Source organism: Festucalex cinctus, chromosome 20, assembly GCF_051991245.1.
Source record: "Festucalex cinctus isolate MCC-2025b chromosome 20, RoL_Fcin_1.0, whole genome shotgun sequence".
Taxonomy (NCBI): domain Eukaryota; kingdom Metazoa; phylum Chordata; class Actinopteri; order Syngnathiformes; family Syngnathidae; genus Festucalex; species Festucalex cinctus.
This window is the reverse complement of record NC_135430.1, coordinates 7,477,679-7,500,262: the sequence shown is the minus strand read 5'-3', so window position 1 is coordinate 7,500,262 and position 22,584 is coordinate 7,477,679. Positions and strand designations below refer to the sequence as shown.

General features: G+C 39.6%; 2 protein-coding genes across 6 annotated transcripts in view; one reads left to right on the top strand and one right to left on the bottom strand.

Moving 5' to 3' along the window:
* Window positions 1-3,054: 3,054 nt before the first annotated feature.
* lztfl1 (leucine zipper transcription factor-like 1) lies at window positions 3,055-11,538 on the bottom strand. The gene is made up of 10 exons (XM_077509005.1): window positions 11,276-11,538; window positions 10,160-10,284; window positions 9,895-10,089; window positions 6,321-6,378; window positions 6,163-6,234; window positions 6,021-6,086; window positions 5,484-5,561; window positions 5,236-5,412; window positions 5,038-5,141; window positions 3,055-3,658 (listed from the first exon to the last, which is right to left on the bottom strand). Exons 1-10 carry the CDS (start codon window positions 11,276-11,278, stop codon window positions 3,640-3,642), a joined length of 897 nt encoding a protein of 298 aa, XP_077365131.1. The 5' UTR covers window positions 11,279-11,538; the 3' UTR covers window positions 3,055-3,639.
* Window positions 11,539-13,894: 2,356 nt separating this feature from the next.
* Window positions 13,895-22,584, top strand: part of dnajc13 (DnaJ heat shock protein family (Hsp40) member C13) — a 32,967-nt gene continuing 24,277 nt past the window's right edge. For all 5 annotated transcript variants that reach the window (XR_013280887.1, XM_077508997.1, XM_077508995.1 and 2 more), the window contains exons 1-8: window positions 13,895-14,063; window positions 16,965-17,045; window positions 19,641-19,716; window positions 19,820-19,969; window positions 20,046-20,087; window positions 21,910-22,110; window positions 22,184-22,390; window positions 22,467-22,562. Coding sequence is in view for 4 of the 5 variants with exons in the window: in XM_077508997.1 (XP_077365123.1) it covers window positions 16,978-17,045; window positions 19,641-19,716; window positions 19,820-19,969; window positions 20,046-20,087; window positions 21,910-22,110; window positions 22,184-22,390; window positions 22,467-22,562 (840 nt within the window). In the remaining variant the exon portion in view is untranslated. The remainder of the gene's footprint in view (window positions 14,064-16,964; window positions 17,046-19,640; window positions 19,717-19,819; window positions 19,970-20,045; window positions 20,088-21,909; window positions 22,111-22,183; window positions 22,391-22,466; window positions 22,563-22,584) is intronic.

Below are 22,584 nucleotides of genomic sequence, written 5' to 3'. Positions count from 1 at the left end.
CTAACCACAGTAGCCCAACACATGGCACACAAGGAGACCAAACAAAAGCTGACGAAACACGCGCGGGTAACACGCACGCACGGGTCATGCCGTTTGATTGACAGGCTTGAGTTTGTTTCGCGAAGAAAGAGGCACTCGTCTCACTTTTGGGGGGTGAGACGGGTGTCCGTTTGCACCACAACGAGGCCCAGGGAAACAGCTGCAACCAGAGTCATAACCCCACCAGTGTTTCCTCCACATAACAGTGGCTGCTTTCACTCCATGAGAAATTCACAAGAGAAAAAAAACACAAAAAAAATAAAAGCGGGTGGTGGTGAATGAAATACTGAAGATGAACTGCATTTGAAAAATTTTTGTACTAGCGGTGCCTACATTTTTTTAATCATAATTAATCGCATGATTTCAATAGTTAACTCACAATTAATCGCAAATTGTATACCTGTTTTCATCCTCTTGTTCACATAAAAGAGGAAAAAAGCTAAACTAATAGAAATATGGCTGCTTCTTTTAGTCGTTGATACAGTAATTTCATAATCCATCCATCCATCTATCCATTTTTTTAACCATGACTTAAAATTAAAAAGAGGTATTGTACTATAAAAAACAAAAACTAAAACAAAAACACAAAAACAGGTGTGATATTATTTTTGTTGAGGTAATTTTTCTGCCACTAGATGGCATAATTGCGTTTGTAATCAGCTCAGTGCATTTTTCTTTTCATATTAAAGGGATACTTGACTCAGTGAGCCATTTTCAGCAGTAAAAAGTTAATATTTTGTCCAGAATGAATTTGATAACGTCGTGCTTTTTCATGTATACAATGAATACCTTTAAAAAAGTAATTTTTCTACCTGCTGTCGACTGATGAAGACATCACCTGTCCTGAGGAAGTAGGTAAACAGCCCATCATGGCTCACCTGTTTTCTGGGTTTGGTCAGTAAACTGAGCCATGATTGGTCATTACCTACTTCCTCAGCACAGGTGATGTCATCATCAGTCGACAGCAAGTAGAAAAATTACTTTTTAAAAGGTACTAATTGTACATGAAAAATAATGAAGTGATCAAATTCATTCTAAAATAAATAAGTCGTAAATAAATAGATAAATACAATTATGAATAAATAAAGTAAAATAAGTAATTTTCGAAAAAATAAAAACAAACCAACCTGGTCTAAAAACTAATCAAAACTAACTAATTTAAAATAAATAAATGAGTGATGATGACATCACCTGTGCTGAGGAAGTAGGTAATTACCAACTATAACTCAGTTGACCAAACCCAGAAAACAGGTGACCCATGATTGGTCGTTACCTACTTCCTCAGCACAGACGATGTCATCATCAGTCGACAGCAGGTTGAAAAATTACTTTTTAAAGGTACCACATTAATTATAGATAAAATATGAACTTTTTACTGCTGGAAATGGCTCAATGAGTCAAGTGTAAAACTTGACCCCAGTCTCCACAAATATATGCATTATTATTTCATTCATTACTTCTAAATATTGACGTGGATGTGCCTGTTGCATTGCGACTGGAATTCCCACATTACAGACTTTCCAAGTTAGACTTTCTATTAATCGTGTGTCAAAAACAATTTGTGGCGTGAAAGGAACTTTAATTTAATTCAAAATTAACACAATCATTTTGATTCCCCTAATTTATACAGTTAAACTATTTTTTTTTAAATCATAAACACAATTATAGTAATCATGCTTGTGTGTTTTTTTTTTTAGGCACATTAACTTTAGTGTCTTTTTAAAGCGTGTGAGTGATCCACATTAACCACGGGGGGGTCAGATTGCGGCAAGTTTCACTGAAAACAACAGCGGTGGGGGCTTGGCGGGAGGCCACCCCAATACACACGTGTCAAAAGTATCGTCTATTATTGTGGTAGCAATTTGCAGGGCCTCTCACACGGAGAGCCAACATTTATCCGACTTAAGCGGTTCGACGTGGTAACAAAAGGAAATATTAGGATTCAGAAGATTGTATAAGCAGTGGTTCTTAACATTGTCGGAGGTACTGAACCCCCATCAGTTTTCTATGAGCATTAACCGAACCCTACAACAGCAGACGCCATAAAAACAACAGGGGCCACAGAATTGAACCCTGTGGAACACCGTACTGCAAGGAATCAATTCGTTTGCCGCGATTGAGAATCATTATTTATCTAAAAAAAACAAAAAAACATGGCAAAGACATTTAAAAATAATGTGTATATTAATACTTAACAGGATGTTCGTGTTTTACGACTCAAAGTTGGCTGTAACAAGGTTTGCTCTCACCAGACAATCAAAAGACAGAAAAATGCTGATGTCATCGAGGGCCAGCATAGGACGAATTTGAAACCTGATTGGTTCAAGAAAGTCACTAGCTAGTGCTTTTCATTGAAAAAGCCCTGGGGACAGATTTCATTGGCATGACAACACAAGGCTGAAATCTGATTGGATGAAACAAATTTAAATCTACATCCACATCCTGGAAGCAGTCAAGCAAAAAGAAAAATGAGGTTGTCTGTGGATTTCACTCTGCTTCATCTATCCTTCCCTACTTTGTTCCTTTAGTTTTTCCTCTGGTCTCTTGATATTTCCTTCATGTGTTGGAATTTAGAGGTTTCTGGGGTTGGCGTAAGATAGGTTTTGTAACCATGTGGGTGGCAGGTGGTGTTTAGTTGGTGCTGGATTTCACTTTGATTCATCTTTCTTTCCTCTGACCTTTCCTCTGGTCTCCTGACCTTCTGAACTTCACTTCTCCGGCGAGACTCTGAAGTATCCGGTTAAAGTGAAGGGTCATGGGATTTTTATCCGGTTTCAAGTGAATTAATGAGCACAAACGCACACAAATTCACAATGCATATTAAAAAAATATATACCGGTATATAAAAAAAAAGAGAGAGCAATGATGATGATATGTTGAATTGGTAAGACCGCCGAATGAACAATTCTGAGCTCTCCCTAGGGGAAAAAAACAAAACAAAACACGAGGTTGTAAGTGTATGTCAACGCTTCTGATCATGTTTAGGCTGGCAAACTGCTAGAACACTCCAGTCAGTGTATTTGAAAACAGCAATTTAATTTTTCATATTGTACAGAAGACAAAACGCATGTCTAGTTGACGATAGTACGCAGATCATGTCGATTTGGGCTCCATTTTCCAGGTATACGTTTACTGAAATAGTCGACATTCGTTATGTGTAAAAAAATGAGGAACTCGGACTAATGAAGCAGCGCGTCATTCAATAAGCCAGAAACAGAAAAGCGTTGGAAAAAATAATAATAAAATAGACCAGGTTTTTGATGAATAATATTCAAACTGTGGCCTGTTTTTTTTTCTTTTTTTTCTTTTAGAGCTTCCAATTCAGTGCAGGCCTCTTCCAGCTTTGGACATGATAGCAGTTGCATCGAAGCCCTAACAAAAGGGTGCTTGTCCCAGCTCAAGAAGGTTGTGATGGGCACATCCGAAACCAGAAGCCAACAACCAAGAAAAAAAAACAACAACGTGGGATTAAGCGTGGAAGTAAACAAGTCCTCACAAAAGTGCTTGGGTCAGGATTGACCGGTTTCTCATCCCAAAACGCGTCGTACTTTCGGTTTCCATCCTTCTCACAGAACTTCCCTTTTGAGCAGCGGGATGGATTCATTCGTTGGGCTCGTATCTGAAAGAGGAAATCACAAATCATTCAGCATGTACGCAGAACACGAGACCATCATTCATTTTTATTTTTTTTTTATGTAGATGCGAATTGCGCAATTATCTTTTCATTTTCTCCCTACAACCACCACAGCTAACATTCATATTTGCATTTTTTTGTGTTCTTCCAGTAACACCTTGAGCTGCCACAAGATGGCGCCAAAGTCAAAACTGATCATTGGTGTCAATTAAGTATGTTGACGTGATGTTTCAACATATTTGACGGGATGTAACCTAAGTTTAGTGGACGTTACTGATAGTCTTCGCCGCAAGTTTTTGCTCTGGTGAGAGGCCATTAAAAGGAAAAAGGAAAACAACAGGAAGCCATTTTCTTTTGAAGAGTAACTGTAAGGACTTCACTACTGTTTTGGCCAAAGTGATTAATTTTGAATTCTTGATTAAAAATAAAAAATTCTCCTTTGCTTTAAACAATGTTTGCGATTTAATTTCTTCAAGACCAAACGCACAACATCCATCCATCCATCCATTTTCTCACAAGTTCAGCTCAGAAAACAAACACACTGCCCCTTAGTGGTCGGAGGTATTATAAATCAAACATGGGGCTCTTACAGTAACATAAAATTAGTTTAAATGGTTTTTCGGAATATTTACACTTAAACTAATAATTTAGAAAATGGCAAAAAAAAAAAAATAATAATTAGGATGAGGAGTCAAATATTTGCTGGACGCCTATTTCCGACAAACTCCCTATAAATTAAATTTAAAAATCTGTTTATTTTGAGTCTTAAAAGGGATACTTAACTCATTGAGCCATTTTAAGCAGTAAAACCTTAATATTTTTGTCTATAATTAATGCGGTAACGTCATTATTTTTCATGTCCAATTAGTACCTTTAAAAAGTAATTTTTCTACTCGCTGTCAACTGATGATGACATCACTTGTGCTGAGGAAGTAGATAACAACCAATCATGGCTCACCTGTTTTCTGCGTTTTGTCAGTAAACTGAGCCATGATTGGTCGTTACCTACTTCCTCAGCACTTGTGATGTCATCACCAGTCGACAGCATGTAGAAAAATTACTTTTTAAAGGTATTGATTGTAAAGTTATCAAATTCATTGTAGACAAAATATGAACCTTTTACTGATGAAAATTGTTCAATAAGTCAAGTATCCCTTTAAAGCAGAAGAAGAATGACTAAAGTTAGACAAAGAAGCTTTTTTGTCCCTTTAAAGCAGAAGAAGAATGACTAAAGTTAGACAAAGAAGCTTTTTTGCTACACTGCCATCTGCTGGTTTTGGCAGGGCACTGTCCGACTTGCCCCTAACGCAGAATTCCCTCAGATAAGCATTTTTTTTTTTTTATGTTGACACGTGCTCACGTACTTCTGCAATCGTTTCCTGATGTCCTTGATCTGCTCGTTCTTCTTGGACAGGATCTCCTTCATGTTGCGGTAGGCCGCCGTTTGCTGGAACTTCTTGTCCAGCTCCTGGAACACCAACAAAAAACACGCTCGAGTCAATGAAAAAAAAAGAGCTAAAAACGCATCATTTTTTCCGGCGTCGTTCGTTCGGCGGCGGGACCTTCTCCGCCAAGGCCAGCTGCTCCTGCACCCGCAGGAGTTCGTGTTTGGCTGAGACCAGGTTCTCCTGCAGGTCCTTCTGGGAGGCGGCGTTGACGGTCAGCGAGCGCTCGTAGTTCTCCCTGAGAGCAGCCACCGTGTCCTCCAGACAGCTGATCTCCTTGGATTGTGCCGTCAACTGACGGGCGCGGAAGGGGCGGGGCGTTATAACGGTGGGGAATCTTGTTGAAAAAAAAAAAAGAGCTGTACCTGCTGGTCACCTTGCACCTTCTGGAGATCTTGGAGGGCTCTCTGGGCCTTTGTCTTCTCATCCAGAACATTCATTGCCTGGTGGAATGATAAAAAGCTTGAGTGATAAGCAAGGTTATTTTTGTTGACTAAAACTAATGAAAAAACTAAAACTAAAATAAAAAAAAAAAAACAATGTCGTTAACGGAATAAAATGAAACTACATATTTTGTTTACAAAACTAGCCAATAGAAAAGCACCTGCAGATGACGTCGTTCCCATGCTGTTTTTGAAATATTGCGCACAAATAATATAAGTTTTTTGTTAACTCATTCAACCCCAAAAACGTATAAATACGTTTTTAATACCTTGTCCTTCAATCCCAAAAACGTGTGTAAACGTTTTTTTTTTTAATGCAAGAGCATTTGTTACACACTTTAATGCAAAATTAAAATTAATCCGATTAGTTGATTAATTGATTGAATAATCAATAGATTAATCAATTCTAAAAATACTCGATAGTTGACAGCACCAACGAAGTGCGCTTTCCTTTCCTACCTGCAATTCCAAAGTGCGCAGTTTGGCTTTCAGATTATCGTTCTCCTCCTGAAGTTTTGCAATCTCCTGAAAAGTATCAAACACGTGTGAACGATGCGCACAATTCCAATTTGATTCTCCACCACGCAGACGAGTTCCCCACCTTGTTCAGAAGGTCGGAAACGCCGCTTTCGTTCAGCGGCGCCAACTTGGGTTTGCTGCCGTCCTGGTTCATCTGGCGCAAAGAAATATGACAAGCGTCGCTCAAAGCAAACGAGACGCAAACGTTTGCTTAAAACGAGGGCATTGAACGCAACTCACCTTATCCAAGACTTTAAAGTCAGTCTTCTCAAATTCGGCGACTTGCTCGAGTAACTCCCTGCATGAGTAAGAGAAATACGGGTTAACTGGACGGAGTCGACTTTACCAAGCCAAGAAAATAGGGATCTTGAAGTGGATTCATCACCAATCGCACGTTAGGGCATTTACAACACGGATGACTCGCTGAAAGCGACAGGCAGAAGAGGGTCTGCGTAACATGTGGAAATATATTTCACTTAAAAATCAGACTGGTAGAAGGGTCACTTGCAAAAAAAAAAAAAAATGCAACAAGGCACAAGTGTGACATGTGGAAAGCTAACCGCTAAGGCTAAACGGCCCCACAGAATCAAAATTCAATTACAATTTAAAATTATTACACTCCACAATTACAAAATCAGCATAATCGTAAAAAATATGTATATATATTATTACTAATAATTTTTGAGTTGTTTAAATTTATACATTTGCACCTTTTTTAAAAATTTTAAAATAATAACAATTCTTTAATTTAAAAAATATAATAATTTAATACACTTTCATGAATTGTATTTGTCTTAATTAATATTTTTATTTGTTTTTTACGTTTAATCATCTTCTTGTTTCGTACCCAAAAAAAACTTCGTCCTACAGCACAGTGCACAGGCTGCACTCCAACTTCAACATAAATAAATAAATATATAATGTTGTAAATATATATTATTCTAAATTCTGTTTGGTCCAAAAGCAACATACATAATTATAATGTCTATTTTAAAAAATATATATATTATTGGTTTTAATATTTTTAAGTGCTTAAACATTTTGTTTTGTACTCAAAAAATAAATCATCATTTGAATAATCGTGATTTCAATTGTTGCCAAAATAATCGTGATTATTATTTTTCCGACGTTTTAAAGGTATTAACTGTACATGAAAAATAGTGAAGTTACCACATTAACTCATTTGCTCCCAAAGACGTATTTATACGTTTTTTATGGGTTTTTTTTGTTTTTTGTTTTTTTTTTATGCTTGAGCATCCAGAAGGCTTTGATGCAGCCTCTGAAGCAAAGAGAACGCTGAAAGCAATGGTAGTTATTACAAAAACGGCCAGCAGGTGGCAGCAGTGTTTAAGAGAACAAATAGGGCAATGTGGGGCGGCACGCTGGGTGAGTGGTTAGCACGTCGGCCTCCTAGTTCTGAGGACTCGGGTTCGAGTCCAGGCTCCGGCCTTCCTGGGTGGAGTTTGCATGTTCTCCCCGTGTCCGCGTGGGTCTTCTCGGGGTACTCCAGTCTCCTCCCACATTCCAAAGAAATGCATGGCAAGTTAATTGGGCGCTCGGAATTGTCCCTAGGTGTGCGTGTGAGTGTGGATGGTTGTTCGTCTCTGTGTGCCCTGCGATTAGCTGGCAACCGGTCCAGGGTGTCCCCCGCCTACTGCCCAGAGCCAGATGAGATGGGCTCCAGCACCCCCCGCGGTCAAGAAAATGGATGGATTGAATTGAAGTGAATCAAATCGGGAAAAAAAAATCTAAATCGAATCGAAATGGACTCTTGTGAATGGAAATCGAATCGATTGAGGAAATTAGAATCGATACCCAGCCCTATCAATGACATAATCAAACGACATATTAATGTGACCGGCGAGTGCGCGCAAACTCCTTTTCAGTGTTGACATCTCTTTCTGCACGTTTCTACGTGATGAAGATGACGGCAAATTGCACATTTTGGCAGCACCCTCGTTGTTGACAGCAGCAGCTGAGCATCGACACGAGAGATACTGGGGCCGCGCACAGATGTGGTTTGGAAACGCCACCAAGCTGCACGTAGCTCGCTGCACTTTGACGGGGCGTACATGTTGCTTTAGAAACTATCAGTCACGTATGGCTGGAACGGGGGAGGCGGGGGGGAGAAAAAATTAACCACCCATTCTCAGCACGTTTAGAGCAAAGGTTACAGAGGTGAAATGTTACATCAAGTTCACCACAACATTGTAGGATGTAAAACAAACGTTGCAGTATGTCAACAGAAATCCAGGTAAGGTACTGCAAAGTAAGGTTCCATCTGAAGACTGATGGGACGATATATTGATAAATTGTGATACATTGTCTGCCGATCGATTATCGATACGCCAACGCAAGCATCACAGTATGTGTACTTAATGTACAGCCACTATAACGCCTATAACGGTTGTTCATGACTTATTGAGCAATGACTTGGCAGGCCACTAGGGGGAGCACCTCGTAAAAGTGGCGGGGAAATGGACGCAAGTCGTCAGGCGAAGAAGACTCATGACCAGCAATTGACTCCATCTTAGATATGTTTCTATGAAAAAAATGTGTATTATATCTTCAATTTTAAACTTTGAAAACAGTTTGTTTCGACTTTTTGAAGCACACAATTTCTGAGGAATATTAATCTTGATTTAATAGTCATTTTATTTATTTATTTTGACATAACAATAGTGTGGTACTTGACTCATTGAGCCATTTTCAGCAGCAAAAAGTTTAGATTTTGTCTATAAATTACTGTGGTAACTTCATTATTTTTCACGTACAATGAATACCTTTAAAAAGTCATTTTTCTACCTGCTGCCAACTGATGATGACATAGCCTGTAATGAGGAAGTAGGTAACGAACAATCATGGCTGAGTTTGCTGACCAACCCCAGAAAACAGGTGAGCCATGATTGGTCATTACCTATTTCCTCAGCACAGGTGATGTCATCATCAGTCGACAGCAAGTAGAAAAATTGCTTTTTAAAGGTATTAATTGTACATCAAAAATAATGAAGTTATCAAATTCATTCTAAAATAAATAAATAGTCAATAAATAGTACATAAATAGATAAATAAAATTATGAATAAATAAAAAAAAAAAGTAATTTTCGAGTAAAAAAAAATAAAACCAAACTAACCTGCTGAAAAACTAATCAAAACTAACCACATTTAAAATAAATAAACGACTGATGATGACATCACCTGTGCTGAGGAAGTAGGTTACAACCAATCATGGCTCAGTTTACTGAGCAAACCCAGAAAACAGGTGAGCCATGATTGGCCGTTACCTACTTCCTCAGCACAGGTGTTGTCATCTTCAGTCGACGAGTAGAAAAATTACTTTATAAAAAAAATTACTTTTTAAATGCACATGAAAAATAGTGAAGTTATCAAATTAATTCTGGACAAAATATTAACTTTTCACAGCTGAAAATTGTCCAATGAGTCATCTGTGCCTTTAAGAAAAACACAAATTTGTTCACAGAGTTGTCTTTGTTAAGAAGACATTTTTATTTGTTTAAAAAAACAAAAACAAAAAAAACACTAAACTGTGAAGAAGACACCAGTTTGAATATTGTTTCAGTGATGGAACAAAAAGAAACTATTTTCTCGTTGTAAAAACAACAGTTTATGTCGAGTAGTTATTGTGCATTTATTATCTGACCAATATATCGATAATTTCGGTATCGTCCTATCGTGAGATAATCGTTCTCGCAAGCCTTGTATCGCATATCGTATCGTATCGTGAGGTATACCCGGAGGTTCCACGCACCCCTAATCACTTCCTCAGCAAAACTTGGACCGGTCGTTTCCTCACCTGTTCTCCAGCTCGGATATGTCCACCTGCAGGCGCAGGTAGTACTTTTCCGCCTGGAAGAAGAGCTGCCGCAGCAACAGGACGTTGGTGTGCGCCATGTTGATGAGCTCCATCTCCAGCTCACCGCGCACCACCGCGCGCAGCCCGTCAAGCATGTCGCGCACCTCGTCCACCGTGAATGTCTCTTCCACCAGCCTTTTGACGCCAAACATCATCGTTAGTGCAATCCGAACCGCATTGCAAAACGGCAAATTGGCTCACTTGCCTGCTCTCTTTCAGTTCTTCAAAACAGGAATCCACGGTCTTGAGCCTCAGCAAGCGTTTGGATCGAGCGAATCGCATGTAGTTGATCACCTCGTTCTGGTGATGCTCGTTACACCCAAATTCGGCCTATGGGAGGGAAATACCAGGGCAATTAATTGATTGTAATTGATTCGTTTGAGTTTAACTCATTTGCTCCCAAAGACGTATTTATACGTTTTTTATGTTTGTTTTTTTTTTTTTTTTTTTTTTTATGCTAAAGCATACAGAAGGCTTTGATGCAGCCTCTGAACTGAAGAAAAGGATTGAAGCAAAGGTAGTTATTACAAAAACAGCCAGCAGGTGGCAGCAGAGTAGAAGAGATCACACAGGGCCATGTTGCAAAAAAAACCCTCTTTTCCCCACTGTTAATTGCTGCAAAACGGAAACATAAAAATATAGACTACATTTTTTTCTGATGAAAGAAGAGATGCAAATTTTTTCTTTTGGTAGATTCCATGTTTTATAGCAATAAACGATACTCTGTGGGCCTTGCAAAAGCAGTCAAAATCCAGTAAAGGGGGTTGCTTCGGTGAAAATGGCTGGGACTCCTGGGAGTGAATGAGTTAGAATCTGCAACGGAGCTAACGAATGTTTTTTGAATGTGGGAAGCTGCCAGAGTACTTTTCCACTTAACCTGTGATTGAAATTACAAACTTCAGAAGTGTGAGGCAGACGTGCCTATTACAATTGGCACATCATGCTGCTTTGGCTCATTTTGTGTTGCAACGTAAATGTTCATATATTAACGATTGTGCTTCCATGCATATTTTAACTAAATGAAGATTATTCCACCCACTGTTTCTGTAAAGAAAACGTTGATTCCTATTATTTCTATCGAAGTTGATGCACATCAGGAGAATTAAAACAAATACCAGATTGGGGGGGGGAGTCAGCGCTAACAAGGCTAACAAAATCGAGGGGATGACAACCAGCAAGCCAGCTAAATTAAAAGCCTATCAAGCAATCAACAGGCCATCGACAACGCCACAATTAGGCGTTGGTAAGCAACAACTATTACGAAATTGTTTCGAGCGCTAACTCTAAACAAAAATTGATTTCAACAAAAATAGTGACTTACCATGTTGGCTGCGAAGCTAACGTTAGCGTAAAGTGATGATGTAAGGCTAATTTAAACCAGATTTGGGGGGGAGCAACAATTGCACTCGCGATACTGCGGGTTAGTAACGCGAGCGGTAATATCTTTGAGCAAACTACTCAAACTCCGGCGCTGGTTGTTGTTGGACGATAATCTGAAGCCAGGCTAGCATTGAAGCTAAGTGTTTGCAACAGAATGTCCTGGCAACCAACAAGAGCGTCATTGCCTTGGTTACGAGCGGTGCGTTCATGGCAACTCCGTAAACCACGGAATTCTGCAGCAGTGACGCGAATGTCGTCATTTCACAAATAAATTCAAATAATTACACTTTTATTTATTTTTTTCGGCACAATATCATTCACATCACCCATTTAACAAGTGTATCTTAAAATGTATTAAAATCGATAGCAAATATAGAATCTTTAAATGCGAAGCTAAAAGTCTGAGCCCAATGAAAAGAAAGTACACACCATTGTCAATATTTGTGTATTATTATGGAAATTCCACAGCCGCAGTAGATTATTATTTTAAAACTTTTAAATTTATTATATATATATTTTTTTAAGTGTGAAGCAACGGGAATATTTTTTCCCAAACGAACTGGAGTGCCTGACTGTATTTATTTTTTTATTGTTTTGTTTAGTTTTGTATAAATTTTAATAAAGTGTTGTTTTTAATAATCAATGTAATGGTATTTTTATATACGTAAGTCAATCACACTTATTTCCTGCTTCCCCACATGAGTTCAAAGCATTAACCAATAGATGGCAGCATTGGTCCAAGACAAACTTTTCATGACCTTTTGCATTGAACTTTGAACATATTGACTCAATTTTTTGGGATGTACAATTGGAGTAACGTGACACTAATATGGCAGCAAAATTCCATTTAGGAGGAATGTATTCGGGCAGTGCAGCGGATGAGTGGGGGAACACATCCTGAATTTGGGGGGTTCAAAAGTCTGGCCTTCCTGTGTGGAGTGTGCGTGATTGTTCATCCTGTGCTTAGCTTCATTTAATTCTAAATTGCCCCATAGGACTGAATGTTGAGTGGGCATAACTTGCTTATTAAGTCACCCGTGATCCTAAATAGGACAAATATTTATTCATGACATCACCAAGGGGCAATCTGCTGTACTAAACTACACAAAAACTAAATGTTGCAGTGTTTTTTTTTTGTACTGTAGCTTATTTATCATGCAATTGAGTATTTTATGCTTTCACCATTGAAGCTTTTTCTTAGGGGGGTGGGGTGTCCATCTCTTCTGTGACAGTGGTGCGATCTTAAGAAAAGACAGGAAACTCCACCCCCGAATTTCTCTTTAGCTCTTAAATGAATTAGACTAAGGGGCAGCGCATGATTGGTCATCAAATCAGATGCTTCATTATAACGTGACTGACTCGTCTTTATGCTCGACCCCATTCAAGTCGAGTGTGCGGCATCAAGAAAGAGGCCAAGATGTTCCCCCTTTACCTCCAGTCAAGGTGAGTTACCTCAAATTTGAGTATAGGGGGGCAGTGTGTTAAAAAAACATAAACCAGATGAATTTTTCATCTTGCAGAAAGAACTGATCTAGTTTATCTCTACTGATTGGGTGTGTGGTTGGGAGGAAATTATAGTTCAGATATTCTTGGATGGTTATTTGACACAACCAGAACAAATCATTTGTATGTCTGTAGTTGAACAACTTGACGACGCAGTCATTAAAACGACTATAGGTGATGTATTGGAAATGTTGATAAGAGAACAATCGGGCCGTCCTAATGATCACATGTTTACCAATATGTAGTGCAAGGCCAGTCAGTGTTTTGCCATTTGTGCATATTGTTGACATCAGCCATTTAAAAGAATGATTCTATTTTTTTTTTCAATTTCAACTTGATTGGATAAAAATGATTTATTACAAAACAAATTATGTATCTTTGTTGATGTACTGTTTATGCCAGTGACGTATGGTGTCAGGCAGATACTCTTCCACTGGCGGAAGGTGAATTAACCTGCATGCACTTGTTGCCATTCATACGAAGAATCTTTGTTGTAATCTAGTGTATAACTACTGCACTTTTATACATATAAAAAAAAATTGTGAGATACTGTGAAAGTTTTCAAATGTAAAATTAGCTCAATGGAGGTTGGGATCCACACTATTCTATTAACATGTTCTTTTTGTGTGTGCAGTTTTTATGTTCGTAATCCTTATCTAACGTATTTTCATCTTGTTAACATGCATTTTTTATGTACAAAATGTTTAAGTTTATTCAATATTTTGTAATTATTATTTTTGTTTGCTTGTTTTCCCAATACGTGTGACAGGGCGTTACTTACAGGCGGATTTTCACTATTCGCGGGCCGGCCTGGCCATATGCCCCGTTAAATATACAGTAGTCACCTTTCAGCCTATGAAGTATAAACGGACAATTGAACATTTCCAACTGATCCACAATCAGTTTCAAGTGTACTCCTCACTTCAAAAATAGCCGAAACGGTTAAAAGGCTGATTTGGAACCAGTTAAGGCGACTCTCCGCGTTCATACAAGCCAATCAGCTGACCGCCGCATGACAGGCAGGCGCCGCGCATGCTCACTGGCGCATTCTGGCTGGGAGGAATATGGCAGCGTCCTGAGCGCTGTTCGGGCGGGGGGGCGAATACGGCGTAAAGCGAGCACCTTCGGCACCCGAGCGGCTACAGCGAGAAGCGGCAGTGGCACATAGCGGAGGGCCGGGGGGGCCGAGGGACGGCTGGAATTGACATCCGCTCGTGATTTGACAGGTAAACACATCCTTTTTGCCCCTCGTGAAGCCCATGTAATTGGAGCCTTTTTTTTTTTTTTTTTGCTAATGCGACTACCTAGCTTAGCATGTCGTGTTGAACCCGGCTGATGCGCTAGCTAGCCGCTAATCTTAGCATAACAAGATGGAGCTCCAAACTCATTTCGTCTTTTGAACATTCCATAAAAGCATCCTGGGCTTTGAAGTCGTCTCGTGAGCGTGGGCGATGTGGAGGCGACGGGCGTCTAAGCTTTGGTTAGTCATTAGTCAAGCTGCTAGGCCGCTTTGCGGTGGAGCAGTCTCGTTAAGTTGTCTACTGATAAGCCAGGTGAGGAAACGCTTGTCGCAAGCACACAGCAAATTGGCATTCATTCCCACATGATAGAAAATAAGTAGTCAAAGTGGTTCCAATGAACTGCTGCAGTATTCCTTGGAGAGTGATTGCTTCGTCAAATGAATAAATGACAACCTGAGCCTTGTTTACTTGTCAAGCCAGCCGTAATTATTTTAATTTCGTTTCAGGGTTCATGTGTCAAGCCAGCTGTAATTATTTTAATTTCGTTTTAGGGTTCATATCCATTTTATGAAGCTAATAACTTGACTCAGATATATATACATTTTGGATCCTGTTAGTCAAATACAAGACATTATCTTCAATGTACAGTGTAGATAATGCACCAAGATAAAATGCATTGTGATTCAGATACTGGTGTGCTCCGTAACATTTCAGAAAATTGGCAAAAATGTCAATCATTGTTTTCCAAAGTAAAAAGCTGACATTTGCAAATGTATTATTTTTATTCGACACAGATATCTGCTTGCACGGGTGATTACAGAAATCATAAAATGTTTGTTTACCCTTATATGGCTGAAATGGGAGGATTTGGACAACTAAGTTTTTTTTCATAATTATTGCATATTTTTATAAAGAGTAATAAAGAATAAATAATTTGCAATACAAGTATGTATAATGTATATCCACAAAAGCTGTAAAATAAAAATAAAAACATACAAATATAAATATTTTACATCAGAACAGTATATCTGTATAAAGTGGTTTTATGTTCAGTGTGTCACTAGCACGCTGTGCTGTAATGACGCTTGCCTCTTTGAACCTTGCACCCTGGCTCGTCTCCGTTTATTCAAATGAGGCAAAGATGCATGCAAGGCACATTGAAAGAGTTGTAACTTGTCGGTGGTCACGAGTAGATTGAAACGACATGCGGATGCTTCCAATGAGCGATGAATATCAAACCTCACCGCTCAAGCTGTCCAGGATGGTCTTGGCATGTAAATGTTGATCTTTTCTTCTTGTGTTCCATTAATACCCCCTCGCTTATTGATCCGCCTTCAAACAGGAAGCGTGGGCCGGCCTCTGTGGCTCGTCACATGACCCGATCCTGGAATCCGACGTCAAAGTCAAATTTATTTATATGTCCCACAATCACAAGAGGCTCAAAAGGGCTTCTGAGGCCTGCAGTTGACAAATATGAACAACATCCGCTGATCTAAACCCTCCAAGAGGGCAACGTAAACTCACCCCCACCCCCAAACCCCCGTGGCCTTTGGCGTGAGTGTGTATTGTGAATAATTTCTTCAAAGTGTTGCCTTTTATCAGCAGATATGTGCAGGCATTCCTCGATTTTGGCCCACGAATAGAGGAAGGAAATCTGGAGTCAGTTTTCCCGGATCCTGGCAGAATGCTGACACAGGTCTCCCTCACTCCGTCCCCACTAGGGCTGCACGATATTGAAAAAACATGCGATATGCAATATAGTTGCTGAATATAGTGATATCGATATTATTGAGATATTTAACATGTACCTAAAAAAAAAAAACTTTTTTTTTTTTTTTCCAATCTAATGAAATTATTTTTTGAAAAAATCTAATTCAATGTATTCTTAATTGTAATTACCTCTTGATAATATTCGACTATTGGATGGTGGTGCACATTTTCGTTAAGTACACTGTGTTCTAACTATGTTTTTCATTTGCATTATTATTGTTGGAACGCCTATGGAACTAGGGGCGTGGAAACCAAATTAAAAGAGAGGGTGAGGAGGGGATTTTTTTTTTTTCAGAGAGTTCCTCTCCTCTCTCCTCGCGAGCTTTGAACTGAGTGTCTTCTCTCCTTTTTGTCATGTTTAATAAATGTCAAACAGGTAAACATGACAGTCTGACTGGTCAAATTCAGATAAAAGCATAAAATTCCATATCACACTTATTGCATGTCATTGCTATATGCATATTGCATAGGCCAATATCGCGATATCACTATTTTTCCGATATATTGTGCAGCTCTAGTCCCCACCCCTCGTTTTTGTCACAGTGCACCCATCAAGTGCTCGGGAAAGAAGAGAGTAGAGACTGCAAATATCCCGTATTGGTTGTACTTTATTTGAGGCCACATGCTGTCAATTTTCTCAAAATTGTATTATTTGAATCAATCAAAATCTGAATTGAGAAAATACTATATTGGAGTAAGGGATTATTTTTATTTTTATTTTATTTTTTTCTTTTAAGAGCGTAAGGGATTATTAACCCCTGGGCTTCTAACTGGGATCAATTTCCACGCTGTCTTTTCACTTTTTTTTTATTTTTATTGACAAGTGATCTCTGTGACCTTGACCTGTGACCTTCTTATTGTGCATTTGTAATGTGCGTTCTGAGTGGCCCGATTGATTGATTGAAACCCGATCACAGCGGAGAAGCTGGTTGGACGATATGTTAGTCCAGCGGCGGTTTTTCCCATCTTGCCGCAGAATGTCGAAGGGAAGCGTGAAACGTGTGCGGCGCAAAGCTCCATAACGGCCAATTCGGAGATGGGGTCGCGACGTTCGGACTTTGTCGCCGGGTTCGGATGCCAAAAACTGAACAACTTGTTGACTGCTGTATTCCTCAGGTCCTGTGAAAAGATGAACGTCTTGAAAGACAACAAGGACCTGGCCTGTTACTACACCACCAAGCACTCCTGGAGGGGAAAGTAAGAGCTTTTTTTCTTTGCGTATGGATTTCACGCCTCGTCCCTGCTGTGTCATCTTTGTGCCGGGTGACGCTGGCGACTGTTCTCTGGTTTCACGCTTGGGGAAAGTCAAAAACTGACTCAGGGCCTCCATTGTACAGACTTCCTTTGCCTCAATCGAGGGGAAGAAAGGGATCTGAAATGGATCTCAAAGAATATTCATTAAAAGTATCGATTCATGGTTTTATTGGGGTATAAAAAGGGATATCTATTTTAGACCCAGCCCTAAAAATAGCATATCTCCTTCCCTAGAAATATTATAAATTACAATTATATAATAATGATGACATAAAAGCAAAATGGAAAAATTAGTAAAATAATATCTCCCGAGCAAGACATTAGCCACCAAATTAACCGGAACATCCAATGTAATGATGATGATGATGATGATGTCTGATTTTCAATGCAAACACTCGTTTTACTAAAAATGAGCCTGATTGCGGTGGTGCTTTCACGGAGGTTGTCATGATTTAGACGCCAGATGATGTCTCGCTCGGTGCCGAGAGCGGGAGAGATCGTATTACCGATCGGCGCTCTCTATATAGTCCCATTTACTGCTGTAACGTAAATGAGGCTGCCGAGCATTTTCGCTTTCGTCAGACTCCCGTTCGGCGAATGCTCTCGTTGGATTCTACAACTGCGCAGAATGAGCAGAAGGGCAACATAATGTCAGGCCGTCTTTGCTTCAAATCATTTATCATCACTTTTTTGCATATGTTGAATGAAGAAGTCGTTCTCTCCCATGCAGGAAGTTGCTTCACTTACTGTGTTATGAAATATCACAAGTGGAAGGAAAAGCTTTTATAACAGTGAAATCCAGCCTGAAAGGAAACGTGACGCGTCCCTTGTGTGTCTGAGAGTGATACTTAACGCGTCTTCACTTGTGCTGATTGGCTCATGTGACACTGCTGATGTCAGCGTTTTGTTTCACCTGATTAGCTTGCTTATAAACGTCCACTCTGCTTGCTCATTAACCACACTCGACTACTGTGAATGTTCAAATTGGAGTAACACTCAGTAGTAGTAATCAGGGATTTTTTTCCCTTTTTTTTTTCCCCTTTTTTTTTCGCTTTTTATACATAAAAAGCTGGCATTTTACACATCTTTGTCAGCATTTTGGATCGACTGGTTATGTGGTGTCACACTGCAGAACCATTTTCCCGGAGAAGACGATTACAAAGGAAAACTGCATTCAAACGGCATGACATAAATCGAAACTCCGCAGGCTGGGACTCGGGCCCACTGCGTGTCCTGTCTCTCGGCGTTATGTCGCCTTAATGTGAGCTAGTTCGCTCCACCACACCCCCTCACCAAACTTGTGTAGCCTAATGAGGATGTGCGAGAGGAAAAGCAGAGAGAGAAAAGCCCAAGTCAGCATGTTGAGTGTGTGAGCTACTCGTGGAACACGCTGTGTACATTAAAAAAAAATAAAAAAATGTGGCAGTGTACAATTTACATCTGAAGCAATCAGTGATTGCATTTATGATCGGTTTGGTGTCTAAATATGTCCTCCTATTAACGACTTACTGCTTTCAATTTGGCAACCACGTCAGTATTTTGTCAAACTTCATGTTGTTGAACAAGTCAAGCCGTTATGAACTTATGAATTAAATGAGAAAAAGTTGATCTAATATACATAATAACCACCCCACACAGAGTTATGTAGGCTACATTACGAGAAAAGCTTGGCTGGGTGACCATCCAGAGTCACTTTCAAGCGGAATCTGTTGTGTGCCGTGTCCCAATCACTTTTTTCTTTTTTTTTTTTCCCCCTGAGTCTTAGTCACTTGACATTAGGGACGTCATGATATCCAAACATCACGATAACGATATCACGATATGAAGCTCACGGTACGATAATTATCACGATATTGTGGGGAGGTTGCCAATATTTAAAAAAGGTTGCAATATTGTCAAAAAAATGAGCTCATACTAAAAAAATAAATAAAAGCACAATATTGTGCTTTTGTACATAACATTTGTATTATTATTATTATTATTATGTTTTATTAGTTTTTATTACGTTGTTAATGCACGCACACATTGAGTTCCTCCACATTTTGTCTTGCTTCACAGGCGTTTAGCATGGATTTTAAACATAGAAGGGCCAAAACATCCCTAATGAAAATTAAACTGCACTAAAAAACTAGCCACCAGAGGGTGCTAGAACGGCACAAATGGAAATCAACCTGACTTTTTAAACAGATGTGTTGCATTTAAATATTGTGAACATGACAACGACAATATTGCGGCAGTTTTAATATCACAATATTGCACTTATCGGTACAGCCCTACTTGATATTGATGAGTATTTTATGGTAGGGAGTTCCAAGTCCTCAGCAATGCATTAATAATATTAATAATAAGAAAAATGAAGTACCACTGAATTTTCTCAGCTGATTTTTTGAAAGCATCCCCACGTTTTTTTTTGTTTTTTGTTTTAAAATACAGCTTTAAGTGTAGTGAAGCAGTGGTTGAAACCAAGTAAACAAATAACCACAAAGTGTGTTTGAGGTTCACCTCAGCAGCTCACCAACATGTTTTTGTGTTTTTCAGGTACAAGCGCGTCTTTTCCGTGGGAACGCACGGCATCACCACGTACAACCCCGCCACGCTAGAAGTAACAAATCAGGTTTGTGACGGCTATTCAGCTCAACGTTCCTGTTGGGAAAATTCAATCATAACAGCTGACCTGTGAATGTTTTACCAAACTTTATGTACATGACTTTGCTAAGTGGCCTTATGGAGACATTTGCGGAATCGGCCCGGTGGGAAAAGGCCAGGGAACGGAGTTCAGCCTCACATTCCGAAAGGGCACCGGCAAGAAGTCGGAGACGCTCAAGTTCTCCACGGAGCATCGGACGGAGCTGCTCACAGAAGCTTTGGTGGGGGCCAGTGTGCACCTTTTCAATTGAAACATGGTCGTCTGCCGTTGCTCACCAGGTTTTGCTTCATTTGCAGAGATTCCGAACAGAATTTTCAGAAGGGAAAATCACTGGCAGGGTAAGTACCAAGACTGAAAGAGTGTCCCCTTTTTTTTGTTTTATTATTTAAATTATGAATATTTAGTGTGTCCATGTCTGAAGCAAACGAAGGTAATTAACTCATTCACTCCCAGCCATTTTCACAGAAGCAATCCACTACACTCCTTCAGTCTGTTTTACTGGATTTTGACTGATTTTGCAAGGCCCACAGAATTGCTATAAAAACATGGAACCTAACAAAAGAAAGATTAAAGACTTCTTTCATCAGAAAAAAAGTATATTTCTATTTCCGTTTGGCAGCAATTAGCACTGGAATATAGCTTAGTTTCATGATTATTCACAAATCTGTTTAAAACAGTGGGGAAAAGAGCCTTTTGGAACATGGCTCTGGTTGATCGCTTATACCCTGCTGCCACCTGCTGGCCGTTTTTGTAATAACTACCATCACATCAACTGTTCTCTTCAGTTGAGAGGCTGCATCAAAGCCTTCTGCATACTCTTAGCATAAAAAAAAAAAAAAAAAAAGTATAAATACGTCTTTGGGACACTTCAAACATTTAAAATAGAACGTATTTATACGTTTTTGGGAGCAAATGAGTTAATTAGATGTCATGTTGAAAGAAAAAAAATCCAATAGCACAATCAAGTGGCCAGTTGGCTATTGTAGTTTTCTGTCTTAAAAAAAAAAAAAGAAAAGAATAAAATCTACTTTTTTACAAATCTCTTTCAAGTTTGAGATTTGAGCAATAATTTGTAATATTAGACAACAAAAATATTTTTTGGGGACTAATAAAAAGAATATTCTGGAACAACAAGGCCTTCATCATATCGCTTCTCTTTAATAAAAATTAAAACAAAACAAAACACTGCTACAATGCTAACTCAGTGTGCCGCCTCGTATAATGTGACCATGACCGCTATGCAAACTAGTTGTGTACCGTTGGCAATAGGGATGTAATGATATCCAAACATTACGATACGATATTGTCACGACACGAAGGTCACGATACGATAATTATCACAATATTGTAGGGGGTTGGCGATATTTAAAAAAAAGTTCACAATATTGTAAAAAAAAAAAAAAAAGTGCTCATACAAAAAAGCACAATATTGTGCTTTTGTACATTGCAATGCAATGCATATAACCACCCACAATCTCTAAGGCGCTTGTTAATGCACGCACACATTGAATTCCTCCACATGCTGACTCTTTTCACAAACGTTTCCCTTCATCTAACAATTAGCATAGATTTTAAACATAGAAGGCCAAAACATCCCGAATGAAAATTAAATTGCATTAATAAACTAGCCACCACAGGGTGCTAGAACTGCACAAATGGAAATCAAGCAGACTCCTTTAACAGATGTGTTCCCTTTAAATATTGTGAACATGACGACAACGATATTATGGTAGTTTTGATATCGCGATATTACGATATTGCCCTTACTGTAACATCCCTAGTTGGCAACCTCCAAAACGTGTCCACAATTCAACCGACACTCTTTGTGGAAGTTATTTAAGCGCAAGGTTTGCCTGCCCTGATTTAGAGTCGCCTTTATGGCTGGCGCTGAGAGCTGTCTTGTGTGTTTTAGGATTGCTCTGATGTGTATGTAAATATTTGTTTATAAGCACTCCAGGGAGGGACACTCGCATGATAAGATTGCGAGCATTGACTTCGGCAAACGTTGTCATCGTAATGAATTGGAAAAATTGTAGCTTTTACACTCCAGTCCAACAGGTGGAAGTAATGCAAATTTCTTTTCCAGCAATGCCATCTGCCTAATCTGTGAAAATAAAACCCTCTGCATTTTTTTTCTTTTTTTATCCTGAATTCTGCTAGCGGTACAACTGCTACAAGCACCACTGGAGCGACACGCGGAAGGCCGTGAGTTTGGAGGTGACGCCGGGCGGCATCGACCAGATCGACCCGCACACCAACCGCGTGCTGTGTTCCTACGACTACCGAAATGTGGAGGGCTTTGTGGAGACCTCCGACTACCAGGGCGGCTTCTGCATCCTTTACGGCGGCTTCAGCAGGCTGGTGCGTACGCGAGAGACGAAATTCAATTAAAATTCTTATCGTGAGTTTTTATCTTCATGCTTCTCTCCCTCAGCACCTGTTTGCTTCCGAGCACCGGGACGACATCATCCGCAGCGCCATCGAGCACGCGGGCAACTTCATCGGTATCGTGCTGCGGCTCAGAAAGGAGGCGCTCACCTTTGAGAGTTTCGTGACAGACCGGCTGGGGAAGTACAGCTCGGACGAGAGCATCACGTCGCTGGCCGAGTTTGTGGTGCAGAAGATCACCCCACGTCACCCGGTCAGGACGACGTCGCATTGGTCCACCTACTCACTTTCTTCCCCTTCACTAAAGCGGAGCTTTCTGTCGGTTCCAGGAGCCCGTGAAGCGAATCCTGGCACTCACCGAGACGTGTTTGGTGGAGAGGGATCCCGCTTCCTACAACATCGTCACCATCAAGCCGTTTGGAGAGGTGCGATCACAACATTGGGGTT

What these genes read in the sequence shown, in the direction of transcription:
- lztfl1 (XM_077509005.1), bottom strand. An exon ending in ATATCCGAGCTGGAGAACAG is followed by an intron (nt 6,379 to 9,894) that starts GTGAGGAAACGA and finishes TTACTCATGCAG; the next exon opens with GGAGTTACTCGAGCAAGTCG. An exon ending in AGGTGCAAGGTGACCAGCAG is followed by an intron (nt 5,413 to 5,483) that starts GTACAGCTCTTT and finishes CGCGCCCGTCAG; the next exon opens with TTGACGGCACAATCCAAGGA.